We start from the raw sequence: 18,942 nt of genomic DNA on the forward strand, positions 1-18,942 counted from the left end.
TATCCAAAGTGTTGTATTTTCGGTTGAATTAACCATTTCAATCAACCATGTTTCCTTTTTTTTTACGGCCAGATCCGTATCCACGTGAAATATGTTTTACTCCTGCTCGGTAGCACCAACATCGGATTATTGTTCCCACTAAAACCGGAAACTAAATAGATTGTGTAAAAGAAAACAAAATCAAATTTTGTACCAGCTTTCTAGATAAATTCTTGTTAATATCCTATTATACTTATGTGTTCACTGATCTATTTCTGTTGCGTATCACGTGCTAATTTCAACACTCATTCTTATTTATAAATGCAGGATTGCCCGGAGATAAAGGGGATTTGGGGGTGCCGGGAGAAACAGGAGAAGATGGTGCCCCGGGTGAACCGGGAGTACGTGGTCCAATGGGCCCCCCTGGAATACCTGGCTATAATGGAACAGATGGGAGAGACGGAATAGACGGAAGAGATGGAAATCCAGGACAGAAAGGTGAACCGGGACCTCCGGGAAATTTCGAAGGATCAGGCGATGGTAAGTATAAACTACTACTACTACTACTACTACTACTACTACTACTACTACTACTACTACTACTAATAATAATAATAATAATAATAATTATAATAACAACATTAATAATAATAATAGTTATTCAGAGAATGTTATTACATATTAATATATATATATATATATATATATATATATATATATATATATGATTAGTTTTTTTTGGAAAAAGAAATCCAGCAGAGTGCTCGATTAAAAGGAAGATCTGAAATATAAGAGCGTATTTATATTTCGTATTTTGTGTAGAGAAAGTTGTTAGATGAGACAAATCATTGGTACCGTCGGTTTCAAGCCCGATAATAAGGACCGTTTAAGGTATCCTTATCAAGCAAAACAAGAGTTAAACGTGAACTCGCAAGGTATATATATTTCACACTTCCGGATATAGAATAGACGAATATTGGCTGAAGCGAGCTTGATAAGGATATCTTACACGGTCCTAATTATCAGGCTTCAAACCGACGGTACCAATGATTTGTCTCATCTAACAACATTCTGTACACAAAATACAATATATATATATATATATATATATATATATAATATAATATTGCATACATACTGGCATTCCTACAAAATACAGCGGAATCGTGTAGTTGTATCGCATTGATATGGCGTCATATATAATGATAATTTTTAAATAACGATTGAATAACCTGCCAGACCGTGAAAAGAAAAGCACAGTGAAAACTAGAAACTTAAAAAGAATTCTTGATCCTAAAATCTCAGACATAACTGATCGTCGAGTAACGAAATACCAATCGTTAACAGGCAATACATTGCAGCGATTATCAAAAGACTTGTCATCTAAACTGCTTAGAACACCTCATGCTATTGTCTGTGAACGATCACCAATAATCACTCGTAATGACTTCTAGTGGAATAATAATAATAATAATAATAATAATAATAATAACCACTTAACTGAACCCCCCCCCCAACTATAAAAGGGAGAACAAACAGCAAAGTAGAGTCAATAAGGAAGGAAATACAGAGGAAAGAACACTGACCAGATCTCAGCTGGATAATTGAGAAGAGAACCGGGAGCTTGGGGGGGGGCTTATTGCCACTCGAATTGCAGTGAAGACCAATAGCCGCTGCTAACGAGAAATCGATGGCAAGCAGCTGTTGCGATAATGCAATTTCTTTTTTCTAATACTATCGAAAGAGGTGGAGAGTACCAGAGATCTGGGGAGACTTGATGTCACTCAGCTTCCATGGAACATCACAGGCTGTTTTCAAGGAGAGATGTTTGATAAGCTGTGTGAAAGCTCATTAAGAGCCAATAATCATAATAATAAGAAGAAAAAGAAGAATAGAAGGCATGCCTATATTACGACAAAGGCCCATTTGGATATATTCAAAGAGAGCGCGTGGTAAAGTGGGGGAAGAGGTGGCTGGTTACTTTTAATGCATCTAAAACCAAGCTTCTATCTTTACATCATCAATGCTCTGATTCCAACTGGCATCAATTGAAATGGATATCTCTCGTCTTGGGGGGGCTCCATGTTTTGACAAGCTTCTGGGTTTGACCTTTACTCCTGATCTGAAATGGAACATGTACATCAGGTCTGTTGCCAAGGTCGCTGGGAAAATTATGGGACCCTTCTACCGCTCCAGAAGATATCTCACTACTGATGCAATTCTCTATCTGTATAAAAGGCAAGTACGTCCAAGGATGGAGTACCGTTGCCACATCTGGGCAGGAGCTGCTAAAAACAGCCTATCCTGCCTTGACATAGTACAAAATAGACTTCGTAGTTTAGTGGGGGATGCCCTTTTCTCTTCCCTACAACCTCTCTCCCACAGAAGAGACGTCGCGAGCCTGTCTTTGTTTTATCGTTATTTCCATAGCAAGTGCTCGTCTGAGCTCCCATCTCTGGCCCCCCTCGCCAATCTATCACGAAAAACACCCGTCTAGCTGAAACTACTGTCATTAATTTTCCCCACTCTTTATCTGTGCCTAAATCCAAGCGTAGATTCCATGAGTAGAGCTTCTTTCTTAGAAGTGCATAACCGGAACTCTCTTCCGTTTGCCTGTTCCCACCTGACTACAACTTGAATGTCTCCAAGTCCAACATAAACACATTCCTGACAAACCGCCACCCCCTAAGTAAGACACTCTATCAAATCTCCAATACTAATGATTACTCCGATACTATCCCATTGATTACTGTACAGGCAATAATCTTTATCCCCGAGTGGCTTCCGGGCCTTGATAAGTTTTGACCTGTAAAAATAAAAAGAAAGAGACTTGGAATGCAGTGACAAATGGTACGAGCATATTCCCCAAAAGACGTATGGAGATACTGTGAAATCATTGTGGGATATGAATGTGCAATAAATGATATAAGTCTGATTTAAGCAAGGAAACCATGATGTTGCAAAACACGAACAGAAGGCCATAATCATTGACACAGCAATGCCAGCGGATGTGAATGCGGATGAAAAAGAAAGGGAGAAGGTCAAAATGTATCAAGACTTTAAAAGGAAGATAAAAAGAATGCAGAAGTCGAAGAAGGTAGAAATTGTACCTGTAGTGATGAGAGCCGTCGGGAGTGTGACAAAAGATTTGACAAGTGGATTGAGAAAAATGGGGCCTATTGCAATGTTGAAGCGAAATAACAACTGCCTTGTTGGGAAACGTCAGAATTTTGCGGAAAGTGCCTGAAGACTGAGAAAAGAAGATGCTGATAGCCTATGTTCACTTGTTATGATCCGCCTATCAGTATGAAATTGGATACACGAACAGACACAAAATATCATCATCATCATCATCATCATCATCATCATCACCACCACCACCACCACCACCACCATCATCATCATCATCATCATCATCATCATCATCATCATCATCATCATCATCATCATCATCATCAACAACAACAACAATAATAATAATTGTTTTTTTTTATATATAAAATGAACTAGATAGACAAATAAGTTGCAACGTACAATCGAGAATAGTCCATTTGTATTTCTAGAACTTTTTTTTTTAAATTTAACAATCAAAGCATCTTGTTCACAAGAGGATGACAACGTGTACGGACTTGAAATTTCCATCTCAATTATTTCACGAATCGAGATCATTATTGTGAACATTTCTTTTTTCCGAAATTATTTACTAGTGTGTTTTTTTAATCGCTTCAGAGTTTTAAAAATATAAAATTACACTCTAAAATAAATAAATAAACTTACATTTTTAAATCTAAGACAAAAAAAAATATTATGAGCAGATATGCTGGCAATGAAATCAGCACGAATTTGCCCAAACAAGTTGCACATTCTTAATTATCTGAATCCTAGAAATTTATATTTCGTCATTAGACATTTAATCTGCGGTAAAAGTAAAAATATTGCTGTGTAAACTAGTTTATACTTTCTACTTTGTAATCTTGATATAATAGAATTTGTGGTAAAGATTTACTCCACGAAATCCGCCATGTTTTATCTATGCCTGTGTTTTTCATCTTTAGTTAGTTTCTACCGATTTGGAGATAATATAACAGAAAAAAATATTTGAGCAATTTCTTGATTAATATACGCTTGTTTGTTCGTATTATTTGGAGTTTTGGGACTACTGATCTTATCTTGACTGAAATTTTCACAACGTTTCGGTCGATACAATTTCCGACCTTCTTGAGGTGCCTCTTGCCAAGGTCGGATGTTACATCGACCAAAACGTTATGAAAGTGACACTCAAGGTGAAAACAGTAGTCCGAAGAATCCAAAATGATACGAATTACCAAATTCTCATTTCAAAAATTTAGAAACCCGTTTTTTTTTTGTATTTGCATGAGACAGTAAAAATGACGAACGTTTTTTACTTCCCAAAAGTCATTAAAAATCTTTTTTTAACAAAAATATTTTACTTCGAACTAATACTTTCTATGCTCAAATTTTTGCAAATTATAAAACATAGAATTTAGCTTGAAAACTATTTAGATAATGTGTTTCATGGTATTATGTTATTGTAATCTATCCATATATCTGAAAAAGTCAAATTGTTTGTCTGTGTGTATGTCTGTGTGCGTACATTCCCTAACAAACTACTTTGTCAATTTTCAGTCTACATACTCAAGATTTGACATAAGTGATATTCAGATTTGGGAAAATGTTTTAATCGGTTTTCGCCCAGAAATTTGACTGACAACGGGGTCAAAGTTCAACAATTTTACTTTTGAACACTCTATCTAACTCCTCTGCCAATTTTGAGCCTAAACACTTAAAATTTTTTATGTAGGTTATTTAGACATGGATCAAACTTTTCTAATTTGATTTGAGCCCCAAAAAATAAATGTTAAGGGGTAACAATTAAGGTCAAAGTTAAAAAAAAACACCTCTGCGGTCTCTACGAAAATACTCAAACAATTTTTGGTCAAAACATTTGGAATTTTACGTAAAGTGTATTCAGATTAATGGCAAGCATTTTCATCGGTTTTTCACCCAAAATTTGGCTGACAAGGAGTCATAGTTCAAAACGTTTTAACTTTTCAGTGTTCAGCAAACTTTTCAGCAAATTTTGGAACTAAACATTTGAAATTTTATATAAAGGGTATTCAGACATGTAGCAAGCTTTTTAATCAGTTTTTGGGTGGAAATTTGTCTGGCAAGAAGTTAATATTGAAAGAGTTGACCTTTGCAGCCTCTACCAAACTCCTTTGGCAATTTTGGGTCTAAACACTTGAAATTGTAGATGTAGGTTACCTTAGACATGAGCCAAATACGCGGTTTTTAATCGGTTAAGGCACCGGACTGTGGTAAACATGGTCTGACGTTCGATACCTAGAAACAGTTTAGCTACGCTGACGAGAGGTAACACGCGTGTACGTAGATTACTGTTTCAAAAATAACAAATGAATAAAAATGTTATATACTTCCAAACAAATTAAAGGGCGACTTTCTAAGTAAATAAATAAAAAAGAGCTTTGAAGCGAAGCCAATATTAACCGTATTTATCGTTTGAAAAAACAACAATAACACATCTCTCCCCCCTCTCTCTCTCTCTCTCTCTCTCTATATATATATATATATATATATATATATATATATATATATATATATATGCACATAAAAGTGTCAGAGCAAAGCCGGGCTGAACTGCTAGTTTCTAATCTTTTAAATCCAGTTGAATAAAAATATATCAGACTTACCTTAAATCCGAATCCGGTTTCAGGTTTTGGAAGGAATATGCACCCTTTCTGTTTTTTATCAAGTAATCACCTGTGTCTATTTTTATACGGACACAATTAATTTATACATAGGTTAACGTATTACGAATTTTTTGATCGGTTTGTGTCTGTTACTGCGTTAGGTGTCTCTGTTTCTACTTAGAATTAGATGCTCACAGGAGAGACCACGCAAAGGGTAATAGAATCCATCAGCAGAGTGTTGTTTTATGGAACCGACAGGATTCAAACCAGGTGCACCCACATTGTCAATTTGCATCTAGTTCTGTTCAGCAACATCACATTTAATTCTTATTCTCCTATTCATATATTCCTATATTCCTATATTCATGATCAGACATATTAAATTTATCGATTTACTCTATAACGTGTTTTTTTATTATTTTGTTTATCAGTAGGTTTCGGTGGACAGAAAGGAGAAAAAGGTGAACGAGGTTTTGGTTCACCTGGAATACCTGGCATCCCAGGACAACCAGGAAGACCAGGTATCAATTGTATGAACATTTCTGAAATTGAAAAAAGCTGTAACACTTCTTCATTTGGTGGAATACCAGGAATACCAGGCTTGCCAGGAATGAAGGGAGAGCCAGGTCCAAAAGGCCAAAAAGGTGACTATGTTGTGGGAGAGCCCGGCCGGGATGGAGAAACCGGACCACCAGGACCACGAGGTTTCGAAGGGCTAGCAGGACTGCCTGGTATACAGGGGCCGCAGGGACAGAAAGGCGAGATTGGTATTGGTATACCCGGAGAACAGGGCAAGGATGGCAAACCTGGAGAAAAAGGTTCCAAAGGGGAGCGCGGTCTTGATGGCCTTCCAGGGGGCGGCAACAGCACAGTGGCGAAGGGAGCAACCGGAGAAAAAGGTATGCTGTTTTTTATTTATTTATTTAGTTATTGACATTTTTGTAAAATTAAAATCGGATCTTTAACATTGACCATAGTTTCTAATTGGTGAGACATTATTTTTGAAGTAGAAAAGAGAGACAGAGAAAGTTGAAATTCAAATAGTCAACAGTTAAAACAAAATAACGTAAGAAAAAAAGGTTAATTGGTGACATTATAATTCTACTTGGTCACCCAAGCCAAATAAACGGTTGTACAAACAGTCTAGAAAGTAGTGATGCAAATTAACCGGCCGGTAATGTTGTTAGATTGATATATAATAATATATTATATATCAACAAGCATTCTTTTGCCTATCTTAAATAATTATCATCAATGTCATCTCAACACATCAGATATAGCATCTATTCTAATATTACCCTTCTCTTTGTCTATGTTCAGTTGCAAAATTGTCATTAACAAGTATGTCGTTATACATGTATTATTCATACGGCCATAATCATGTTGATGCGGCAAAATCACGTTGACACACCGTTTTCCGCTAGATCACCGAAGTTAAGCAACATTGAGTATGATCATTACTAAAATGGGTGACCATTTGGAAATTCCGGGTGCTTTATGTACCCTCTGCTTATCCCGGCATTGTTTTCAGTCAGTTCTGATCCTCTCGTTGCCACTAAACCCAAGCAGTACAGATTCAGGAGAGGTATGATTTTGGATTGTGCAACGCTTGCATCACGTAAGGAGTGTCCATTGTCTATTGAGACTAAAGAGAGGCATCGATTGGTCGATTTACACGGGCGTCTTTTTATTCTTACTTTATTTTATAATCGGCTCTTTTTATGCGATTTTCATTTTTCTTCAATCATTGAAAGAAATACAAGGAAACGTTCGCTGAGAGTTTCGTAAATACGTGATTTGTAGGGAGAATCGTCTTAGGAAAAAAATACTTAGTTTCTCTTTGCGAATTATATATTTAGTTAAATTCTTAACGTAAATAAGCGAGATACGAACATAGGATTCTGAAATTTATTCCATGGGTAACATTTTGAATCATCTGTAGTTAATGATGAAATTGTAATTTGTCTCCATCTACTAAAAAAAAAGAAGAAAGAGAAAAATTTATTCAATAACCCATTATAATCGGTTGGTTTGTTGGTTGCTTTATTAGTTTCTAGTGAGAAACAGAAAACAAAAAAAATACTAAACACTTTTTTTTTTCTTCTTTAACAATGACATTTATTTTAGGATACTTTTCCGAATTAAACGTGATCTCGAACGTGCGAGTCTTCTTTGACGCATGTCCTCTCGAGCGTGATCTGCGTTTCTTACGTGATCTCGAACGTGTTTCCAAATGGGCTATTTCTCCTTTTTATAGTTGTTTTCTCTTTCCTTACCGTGACGTCATTTTACACACGGCTCGGTATTTGCATGTAGTTGCTATACGCGCGTCTATGCTTCGTTACAATTCTCCCCCTCTCTCTCTCTGTATATATATATATATATATATATATATATGTATGTATATATATATGCGTATATGTATATGTATATATATATATATACATATATTTCTCTCCTTTTATATTTTTAGCGCCAACCATGAATTAAATTATATTATCAACTGTGATGACATTCCTTTTTGTTTAGAACAAACTAATAATCGAAAAGTGTTTATTTTCTTCTCCTACAAATGACGACTAATTCGAACAATTGAAAAATAAACGCCAATCCCAAAACCACGAAATATCTTCGGTGCGTAATGAAAATGTAGAGTAAAATATTGGTTCTGATCCAGAATTCAATCTATTAAAAAAACAAAAACAAAAAAAAAACTCCAGAAAACTCTTTTTGATGCATGTATCTGTCACGGATTGAAAATGTTATATTCCAAAAATTATTTAAATTGATCAAATACTTTTTTTTTTTTTTTGTATAGAAAACATTTTTTTCTTGCGATTTTTAGTGGTTATTAATATATTACAGTCATTACAAGACTAAATGTATATCTTTATTAACCATGGGTAACAAAGATGCACCATTCTCGTTTTGGCGCCAAATTTAATTTTCTTAGCTGAAAAAATACTTGATGAATTACCATGATTTTTGGTATATGACATTTTCGTTCTGTAATGTGCATCTCCATCACACATTTGTTTGTTTTTTTAATTAGATTAAATTCTGAACTTACTCTAAACGGTTTTAGCGAAACGAACTGATGAGTACATATTTGGTACGGTAATAGCATTATCCTCTATAACAAGATCATACTTCACGTATCTATATATTGTTACAGTAATACCTTTAACGTGCGTGTGCACGTGTGTTACGGTTTTCCGATTAAAATGTATTCGATCGGGAGATCCATTTCATTAAAGTTGAGGACCGTGACAACAACATTAAATTAGTACATGGATACGATAATTTAATGTTCGTAGTGTGTTATCTTCCTTCTTTCTTCTTTTTAATAAATAAGATCTCCCGATCATCGAAGACACAATGTAAAAAAATAAAAATGAAATAGTGTCGCTTTTAGGGCCGTACATGAAACTAAAACATACCTTCTTGGTCGTCTAACAAGGATTCCAGAGTAGTATCTGTTCTGTCTAATGATGGGATAATTATATCGTAGGGTTTCCGTTCCACACAATCGAAATATGTCATAGACTCTTATAAGGATATCGGAGATAAACTTTAAAAACCAGATATATTCTGACCTTTAACAAGACTACTTAGATAAATACTTTTACAGTTTTAAGAAAAAGGCTGCAAAAATATCGCGGGGTCTCCATTCGTGCTGATTATTTACAAAAATGCAAAGCAGCAGTATATTACATCTGAAAGATGCCGCTGTTAAATTTCCACAGATCTGCTAGTCTCTATAAAATTTTCTGTCTGTCCATCAAGTTCGAAATAAACATTTTCTTACGTCTGTAACACTTCACTATGAAGTGAAATAGTATAATATGGTCTACATTTTCGCTGGTCTGTCTAAATTCATATAACCTACTAAACAGCCGGCAGACAACGTAAAAAAACTTGTCCAACTGACTTGCAACAAAAGACTAAGTTGAAACAAAATCTATTGAAATAGCTTCTTTTTTTGCAATTTAGTATTCCCTTCCTGTTCACCGTTTCCCCGATCGTTGCACCATGCATATATTTAAATGTAAAGTAAACAAACATCTTGCTGCGAAACTCCCAATTTAGAATGCCTTACAATAAATATGTTTTCTAGTCACAATGACCTGAACGTCCGAGTGGTCTTGTTTGGGAAGGAATATAGTTTTAAAAATTAGGCGTACCGACAGACTATTCGTTCTTTTCTAATTTTTTTTTTCCCTTTACAGGCGAAGTTGGTCAAGCCGGAGAACCAGGAACCCCTGGTCAAATTGGACTTCCAGGTGTTACAGGAGAAAAAGGTGAACCCGGATTAATAGGATTAGCTGGACCCCCTGGTCCTCGCGGCCATCCTGGAGAACCGGGACCAAAAGGATCGATAGGACAAAGAGGGCTGATCGGACTTCCCGGAGAAGAAGGTCGTGAAGGAGTGCAAGGATCACCCGGTTTGCAAGGTTTACCTGGCCTTGATGGAAAAGACGGAGCTCCCGGTAAGAACAAAGTTTCAAGTAATATCAATCGGATAACAGTTTTGAAGGTATACTTGTATACACAGCTCGATGTTCTTATTTTTAGGTGTACATAATGTTAGATGATGTTTTAAAAGGAGATTCATCGTACTTAAAAGGATTGCGTGTTATACTAAACTGAAAACAATTTGTGAAACAGTAATTAAGACTTAATAAATCAATAAATCTTTTTAATTTCCGAAAAGCTCTTAGATGGATCAAACCACTGAATCTACTGCAATAAATGATACTGCCTCTCACCTTTTTTAGTCAAGCTTGGGACGGGGCACCCAAACGGATGCTATTCACCCGTTATCTGTAATATAAGTATCATCTATCTGTTTAAATGTATGTATGTATATATATATGTTTGCATAAAACTTTCGACAGAAGCTACAGATTTTCACGAGATCAGTGTCGTTTCGAAGTTCGATCTTCGGATGACAAATATCGAAACAGTCGCCAAAAACAGTTACTCCTTCACCCTCAACTGGGTACTTTTCTACAAGGAGGGGTCGCTTTTTTTCGCTGATATTTTCGAAAGTCACACTCCTTTTCGTTTGACTAGCCTTACTTTTAGCCTTCGCCATTTTCGGTTTGGCGATGGACGCAACGGCAAAGACGTCACTTTTTGGGGGGGCACGTTCTTTTCTTCCTTCCCGGTACGGGTTCGAGTCTGTTTGCCGACTATCACTTTTTTTTTAGTGCGTGTGCTCAACACATACCTCCAAACATCCGGGCAACGCCGGACATCAAGGCTAGTCTCATATATTTCGATGGAAATATATTTTAATATTCCAACCGCCCTTTTAAATGCTATTGGTTGAATTTTTTTTTGCTCTTTATTCATTAGGTGTATTTTTCAGGTAAGTTTTTTTTTTTCATTTTTTTTAGCATGAGTCCAGTTGTGCCTGTAATTACTTTACTGATACAAATCTTCTTAACATTCATGTCGTACATAAGACCTTGCTATTCCCTTCCCTTTTCACTCACAGCTGATGTCAACCCAGAAACACTAGGAACGCTAACTTCTACTAGGGACTCTCCTAATATACTAGGTTTTATTGTTTAAATCATTTATTGCTAATGAATCTAAGTAAACCATTTTTTTTTCTTTCGTTTGTATTCCGATTACAGAAATAGACTATTTAACACAGTTTTATCTCCTCTGTCTTTTGGCATGGAACAAAGATTTTTTCTGTCCTCGGTAAAGTAAAGAAGAAATCCTTCTAGACTGAGGCGAGTTTTATATTTGTCCTGATCCAGAGTGTACTTTTATGGGGAGCTGGATTTTTCCCAACATTAAAAATTACACTTCTTACACGGAGGGAGGACAGTAAACCGGGGCATTGCTGGGCTAAGCTAGACCCCTCTTCTGCAGACTCTGTGGACCGTGAAGGGTGCTTGAATGCTGTATATAATAAAGTCGTATAAGTTGTTTGTTTGTTCGGTCACAATTTAATGAATATGTACAAAATATACACTGTAGCCCAGAGTAATTCTCATACTGAAAATAGACTTATATGCACTTTTAGTGTATTTATTTGCACAAGGCCGTTTTTAATGTAGGGTAAAAACCAGCTCCCCTAAAAGTAGGCGAAAAGGGGGCACTCTGGTTACCAAAAATAATAATTGTCTCAGTATAGAGAGTTTACCCTCCATTGACTGGAACAAATTATCTTAAGTGCAGCATCTGCAGAACAGGGTATTTATTTGCTCCCCCACTGAGCAAATTAGGCACAAGGCCGATTTTTAATGTGAGGAGTGAAGGGGAAATGGGGATCAACTCCCCGGGGAGTAGGGAAGCTGGATAGTGACAATTGGTATGAAGGGTGTCCCCTACATTGACCAAGGTCTTATATGTGGGGTCGCCCCCACATATGGGGTCTTTGCTTACAGCATCTGCAGAACAGATGGTATTTATTTGCTCCCCCACCGAGCAAATTAGGCACAAGGCCAATTTTTAATGCGAGGAGTGAAGGGGAAATGGGGACCAACTCCCCGGGGAGTAGGGAAGCTGGATAGTGACAATTGGTATGAAGGGTTGCCCCTACATTGACCAAGGTCTTATATGTGGGGTCGCCCCCACATATGGTCTTTGCTTACAGCATCTGCAGAACAGATACTGCACTTTGATCCCGGCCCAAAGGCAAACTTTTATGTTCATATGATTTCTGTATATTCATTTTATTCAAAAGAAATCTACATTCAATGATTAACCTCATTTGCATATTACATGAAATAAAATCTATTTTAATAATCAGCTTTGATTAATTCTTTGGTGCAATAGCATCGTATTAATTGTTCCATTTAAAACTATTATTTAAAGTTGATTTATTTAATTTATTGTTGATTTAATTTATACTTAATTTATTTTTTTATTTATTAATAGCTAACATTTGCGCTTAAAATTGGACTCAAGTTTATTTATTCAAGCTATGGAAGTTATTTCGCTTTTAAGCTATGAGAGTTCGCATTATATTTTCGTAGACCAAGATTGAAGTGCTCTATGATTCCCTGAATCTTATATATTATCACTTTGCGTAACAAATATTCGGTATATCTTAAAATAGTATGTGACTTATCCCTCCGTCCGGCAATATGCTTCCACCAGGCAACGCCGGGCATATATAGCTAGTAATTAATAAAAAAGCAGAAAAAGTGTGTCTTTTCGGCGAAATAAACAGAAAATGGAGAAAGTGGGTGGCAAAGTAAATTAAGGCTATGACAACAGAGTATTATTTTCATTATTTTGACTCTCTAGTGTATATCAGTTAATATCTTATATGTTTTTATATAGAGTAAAGTGGTTCTTAATTGATTAACTTTGTCTAACTGTGTCGAATATATACTCGAGAGTCAAAACAATTATAAGAATATTCTCTTGTCGTAGTCCTAGTGATGACTAGTCATTTTTTAACGACGCTCATGTTATGAATCTGCCTTTATAAACGTGGAAGGTGAAGAGCATTATCCACACTTGGAGAACTTTGAAAAACTATTTTAAAAATTTATGTTATCTAAAATAAAATGTTACTATATCACAATTACAGGTGACCCCGGTTTACCAGGGCCTGTCGGACAAAAAGGGGAACCAGGAAGTTTAGACGGAAGTGGTGAATATCCAGGTGCAAAAGGTAAGTATTTTATTTGTTCAGTGTTTAAACATTGATTTTGTTTTTATTCAACCAAATACAGTGCATCTGCACAATAGCGGTATTGTTTTTTAACAAAATAACTTCAGGTAAAACTTTGTTAAAGATGTTTTTATTAAATAGAATGTGTGAAATCTAATATATAAACGGCTATATGTTTGTCTGTCTGTCGGTCTGTTTGTTGCTCTGTCTGTCTCCTTATTTTCAAACTCTAACTCCGAAAGTAAAAGTCGCAGGGCGGCGTTAGGGGCATTAAATGATTGGATTTTTTTACGGGTCGTTCTTTTGTGGGTCTTTAGACAGGGTAAAAATAAAACATCCTCAAATCTAAATAGATCCAGCATTATCAACCAAGCTCCAACCTCTGTCCAATCACCGCAATGATGCAACCATGTGCCCGTCTTACAAGTACTTTAATGGAATGTGCTCTGATGAACTCGTAGCACGGCAGGGTTGGCTGAGAAAACACCGGTTGCAGCTCCTGTCGCAAAGTAAGTAAGGAATAGGAAAGAATTTCAACTCGCTCTTTTGTACAACAATTACTTTCTCATTGTTACGGCCGTTACGTCAGCTATATCTCGAACGTGATAGCGAAAGTGATTCCCGTCTCGAACGTGATCTTCTGTTTTAAAGCCTTTAATATATTCCTAACGATGACACCATTTCGCATACATTTACATACGCGCGTCCGCGTTATGTTGTAGCACTTGTTGTCCTTCGATCTACATACTTCCAAATAACCCAAGTAGCAAAATCACACCACTTTACTGTTGAGGTCTTTAGATGCCGAAACGCATTCTACCATAATAGTTTCTGCCCACAGACCGTTACGCTTTGGTATTCTATCCCTGTTTCCTGCTTCACTGACTGTAAATATAATATAAACAGACATATCGATGCTCAACTCCCTAAATTCCCTAGTTAGACAGGATCACAAATAATAACTCTTTATTTTCCAAATAGCAATATGCCTTGTTTCGTTTGAAAAAGAGTTAACTATTAAGAAAACAAATCACTTGTATTTTTTTGTATTACTGTTTTCGTCGTGTGTATTATTTTCACAACGATTTGGCCGATGTAACCTCCAAAATCTTTAGGTGTATCTCTTCGACCTCCTTACGAAAGGTCCTTTTGTTGTAGAGAATAGAATATTTAGTATTATTTTCACAACGGTTTGGTCGATGTAACCGCCAACCCTCTTCGAGTGCATTTTATCGACCGCCTTACGAAAGGACTCTTGTGTAGGGAATAGAATACTTGGCATAGTTTTGTTGTAAAGTTAAACCCTTTTCCAGGTGAAGGTTCAATCCTCAGTATGGTTGCCACTCAAAATACAATTGTGAATTACTTATCCATTCTACCATGTCATGACTACCATGTCATGACTAGGGCTAGCGCAGCATTATATTATTTTCATTGTTTTTACTCTCCAGTACATATCTGTTGATATCTTTTATGCTTTTATATAGAGTGATGCGGTTCCTGGTTGATTAACTGTGCCTAATTGAGTCGGCTATATACTCGGGAGTCAAAACAATGATAAGAATCGTTGTCATAGCCTTAGTCGTGACAGATGAAGCGAGATCATGATAACCGCGTATGATTACCTAAGATTCCATTCGAAATTCTGTACACAAAAAAGAATCCTGAGTTCTGATAAGATATACATGAAGAAGGTCGGAGGTTACATCGACTGAAACGTTGTGGAAATCACACTCAGGATTAGAATAGTACTCAGAAGAATCCAAATTTATGCGACTAAACAATTCTTAACTGTGAATTCACAAACGTTAAGAAACCATTGCATGTGATTATATTATTCTGTTGGAGACGCACCCCTACTACCGGGAATAATGAACTATTCTATGACGTAACTTCCTTCCATACATCACTTCCGGTTAACGAGAACTGGCTGACTAAGTCAGTTAGACAGACACGTGGAGAGTACGGTCGTTACCTCTACTCCAGCTGTGAGCAAATATATTGCTCCATTTACCTTTTTTATGTATTAAAACATTTATTTACTTGCTGCTTTGTTTTCCTCATCAGTTATTCAGCCACTAACACCACAACACATACGATATTCTTTAAAGCGAGGTAATTTTTATATAAAAAAATAACGAAAATCAAAGATGTATGTAAAATGTAGAAGTATTCCATGTTGTAATAATTAAGATTTTTCTACCATGTGTCAGGTTTCATTATGCCATGATGTTTTCCACGTGTATTAACCTGGTATATTATTTGGTTCTACCAAATCAAACTGTGGCTTCCAGGCCTAAAATGCACCAGGCTTTAATGTAATATAGCTTGGAAGGTTGTATGCAAATGCATGAGAAATCACGTCACTAGTAAACAAAAAAAAAGGCTATAAAAAAAGGATGATCCCGAGTGAGATTTGAATAATATTATAGATCTTAAGAGAGACGTGAAGCACGAAACTAGATAACGTTCTTGATTACGTGGGTGACGTCACGGCTGTAACAATGAGGAAAGAAATTACGTTGTTACAAAGAAAAAAACGTTAAAGTTTTTTTCTATTCTTGGTTTTCTTTTCCGAGGTAAACTGAGATTACAACGTGTTAGTTTCTGGACAACGCTGCATTGGTGGTATTTTTTTTTTCTTTCCATCTTTTATGAAAATCGCTCAGGACACTGTGTGATCCAACTTGCTATAAGGTACTAACAAGATGATTATCGTAAAAAAAAAACTGGAGATGCTTATTGACTTTAGTCTTGAAAAGATCAACGGTGTAGGAAGAAGGGAGAAAAAAGAGAGTTACACAACTTTTCAGTCTTTGCATAAAAGCTACTGGAATAGAAATATGTATTACAACGAGGTGCTAAAACAAAAAAATTATCTTTCTAGACCAACGACTCAACAAATAAAACAGGGAATAGACCAGACAAATTCAGGGTACACGTGCCATTACAGTATTTGTAGAAAAGAGTGAGACTAGCAACAGCACGTCTGTGAGAGGAAGGTTGTAGCGAAAAAGACAGGCTAAGGTCAATTAAATCACATTTCTGCAATTGATCTCCAAATTAATCTCAAAATGGGACAAAGATTCACCACCTCAAATATAACAACAGTATTCCGTACATGGTCTGCTAGTAGATTTGTAGAAATAAAAACTAGTTTTGTGTGCATAATATGTTTAGATATTATATGAAAAGAATAGACGCCTATTAAAACAGTTTGACCTTAGTCTTGAAAAGAACAAAGTTAAAAGTATGAGATAAAACGTCAGGAGGAAGAGAGTTCCACATGCCTGCGGTCCTGAAATATTATTATTATTATGATTATTATTATTATTATTGTAATAGTAGCGATCGGAGTAGGTACACTAGGAGTAGTATCAAGTCGTCTGGAAGACCTCTGCTATTGTAGGTACCACCAACATCCTTAGAAAAACACTTGATCTTTGAAGCTCCTGATTTGGAGCCGGGATTGAGGGAAATCTTCTGAAAATGAATCCCATCCCTTTCCAGAGAGACGTTGATAAACGAAATCAGAACTATTATTATTATTATTATTATTATTATTATTATTATTATTATTATTATTATTAGCCCATAAGTAGCTTTCACGGGGGTCTTCAAAGATCTTTCCTTTAAAACAACTTGTGGTGTTCCCTGGAAGCTGAGTGACAACAAGTCTCCCCAAATTCCAGTACTCTCCACCTCTTTCGATAACATATGCAAATCAATTCGCGTTATCGCGACAGCCGCTTACCATTGATTTTTAGCTAGAAGCGGCAATTAGTCTCTACTGGAATTTGAGTGGCAATAAGCATCCCCAAGATCCCAGTCTTCTTCGCATTTGTCTAGTGGAGGTCTAGTCAGTGTCCATAACTCGGTCTTTTCATCCTCCTTGACCCTACTCGGCTATTTGGCATCACTCTTTTGGGGAAGGGACAAAAATAGGGGTAATGGAAAGGGGATGGGAAGTAGATAAAGAACATAGATATACATCTTCAGTGTTCTTGGTTCCCTGTAATGCTTCTTCAAGTTTTACCCCTGCAGCATGTGGTACCTGTGCATTGGTTTCCGCATTCAATGGTTTTCCTCAATAGTCAAGCTTTTTTCATTATTGTTATGTGTTGTATTATTCCAGCCAATCCTCTGATTCCAATTTCTCCTATTTTATTATTATTATTATTATTATTATTATTATTATTATTATTATTATTATTGTTGTTGTTGTTGTTGTTATTATTATTATTATTATTATTATTATTATTATTATTATTATTATTATTATTCTATAGGGGAACCTGGCCCAAGCGGACTTAAAGGAGAGAAAGGTGAGAGAGGTTCTGATGGCTTACCAGGTCGTTGCGAATCGTGCGACGAAACCGGCAGTGGTTTTAATCCGTACCAGAGGGGGAAAAAAGGAGAAAAGGGAATGCAAGGTGTTCGCGGGCCCAAAGGTTTCGCTGGGGAGGCAGGTGCTCCAGGTATGAAAGGTAAGCATCGATATCTATTGTTTCAAAATATAAAAATAACACTTATATTCTACGAGTAGGATTTGTCGGCTCGTTATCGTATCGAAAATTCACTATTAAAATACTTAGAACAGAATTATGAATAACGAAGAGTTAATGAAATTTATTGCTATGAGTCCAGAATGAATTTACATATTGTTTCCGCTAGGAAGATATCTTCTGAAGATGAGGAGATATCCGACCAGCTTCATCAGAATTCATAGAGTCCATCTATGAATTCTGACGAAGCTGGTCGGATATCTCCTCATCTTCAGAGGATATCTTCCTAGCGAAAAAAAATATGTAAATTCATTCTGGACTCACAGCAATAAATTTCCTATATACTGCTCTGGCTACACATTGAGCACTTTATTCCGGCTTTTTTTCTTGCTGCGGGCTTCATATAGGTGAAATAATTACTACTTAAAACAAAAATAGTACACTTTTAAACTAACTTTTTTAAATATAAAAATAGTCGATACTATCCACAATAAAACTCCAGTACTTACAATTAACAATATTACATACAAAACAAGTAATAATATTTTAAAATGCTTAACATAATGTAATTTTATCCTGTGATGTTATTTCTGGTACAGGTAATTTAAATAGTTTACGGGTCTCTTCTAAACAGTTTGAATATGTTCTCGTGGCGTTTCACAGCTGCTCATTAAAAACATCAGATTTTATCAAACTATCTTGTTCATTTGCTTTTTACCGGATGAGTATTCGAAGCCGGATCGAAAACTTACCTGATACGAGCAGAAATCATATTATAATTTTTTAAAAGATTATATATATATATATATATATATATATATATATATATATATATATATTAAATACAAAAAAATCAACATAGTTTTCAAGTTACTAAAAACCTCACACCACTTTGAAATCACTATTCTAGAAGCAGGCGTGGACATTTAAACGTTATATATATATATATATATATATATATATATATATATATATATATATACATATATATATATATAATTATTTATCTATATATATATTGTTTTTACAAAAACCAAGACATCAAAGAATAGATTGATAGCAACAAATTGTGTATTTCATC

At 35.7% G+C, this 18,942-nt stretch overlaps 1 protein-coding gene across 1 annotated transcript in view; it reads left to right on the forward strand.

The window, feature by feature from the left end:
* LOC145247304 (uncharacterized) overlaps nt 1–18,942 on the forward strand; it is a 179,396-nt gene that overhangs the window by 148,968 nt on the left and 11,486 nt on the right. The window contains exons 16-20 of the mRNA XM_080108927.1: nt 307–519; nt 6,143–6,610; nt 9,941–10,201; nt 13,273–13,356; nt 17,646–17,843. Coding sequence (XP_079965053.1) covers nt 307–519; nt 6,143–6,610; nt 9,941–10,201; nt 13,273–13,356; nt 17,646–17,843 — 1,224 coding nt within the window. The remainder of the gene's footprint in view (nt 1–306; nt 520–6,142; nt 6,611–9,940; nt 10,202–13,272; nt 13,357–17,645; nt 17,844–18,942) is intronic.

This window comes from Euprymna scolopes, chromosome 25 (genome assembly GCF_053919585.1).
Source record: "Euprymna scolopes isolate OS-2025 chromosome 25, ASM5391958v1, whole genome shotgun sequence".
In the NCBI taxonomy this organism is placed as follows: Eukaryota; Metazoa; Mollusca; class Cephalopoda; order Sepiida; family Sepiolidae; genus Euprymna; species Euprymna scolopes.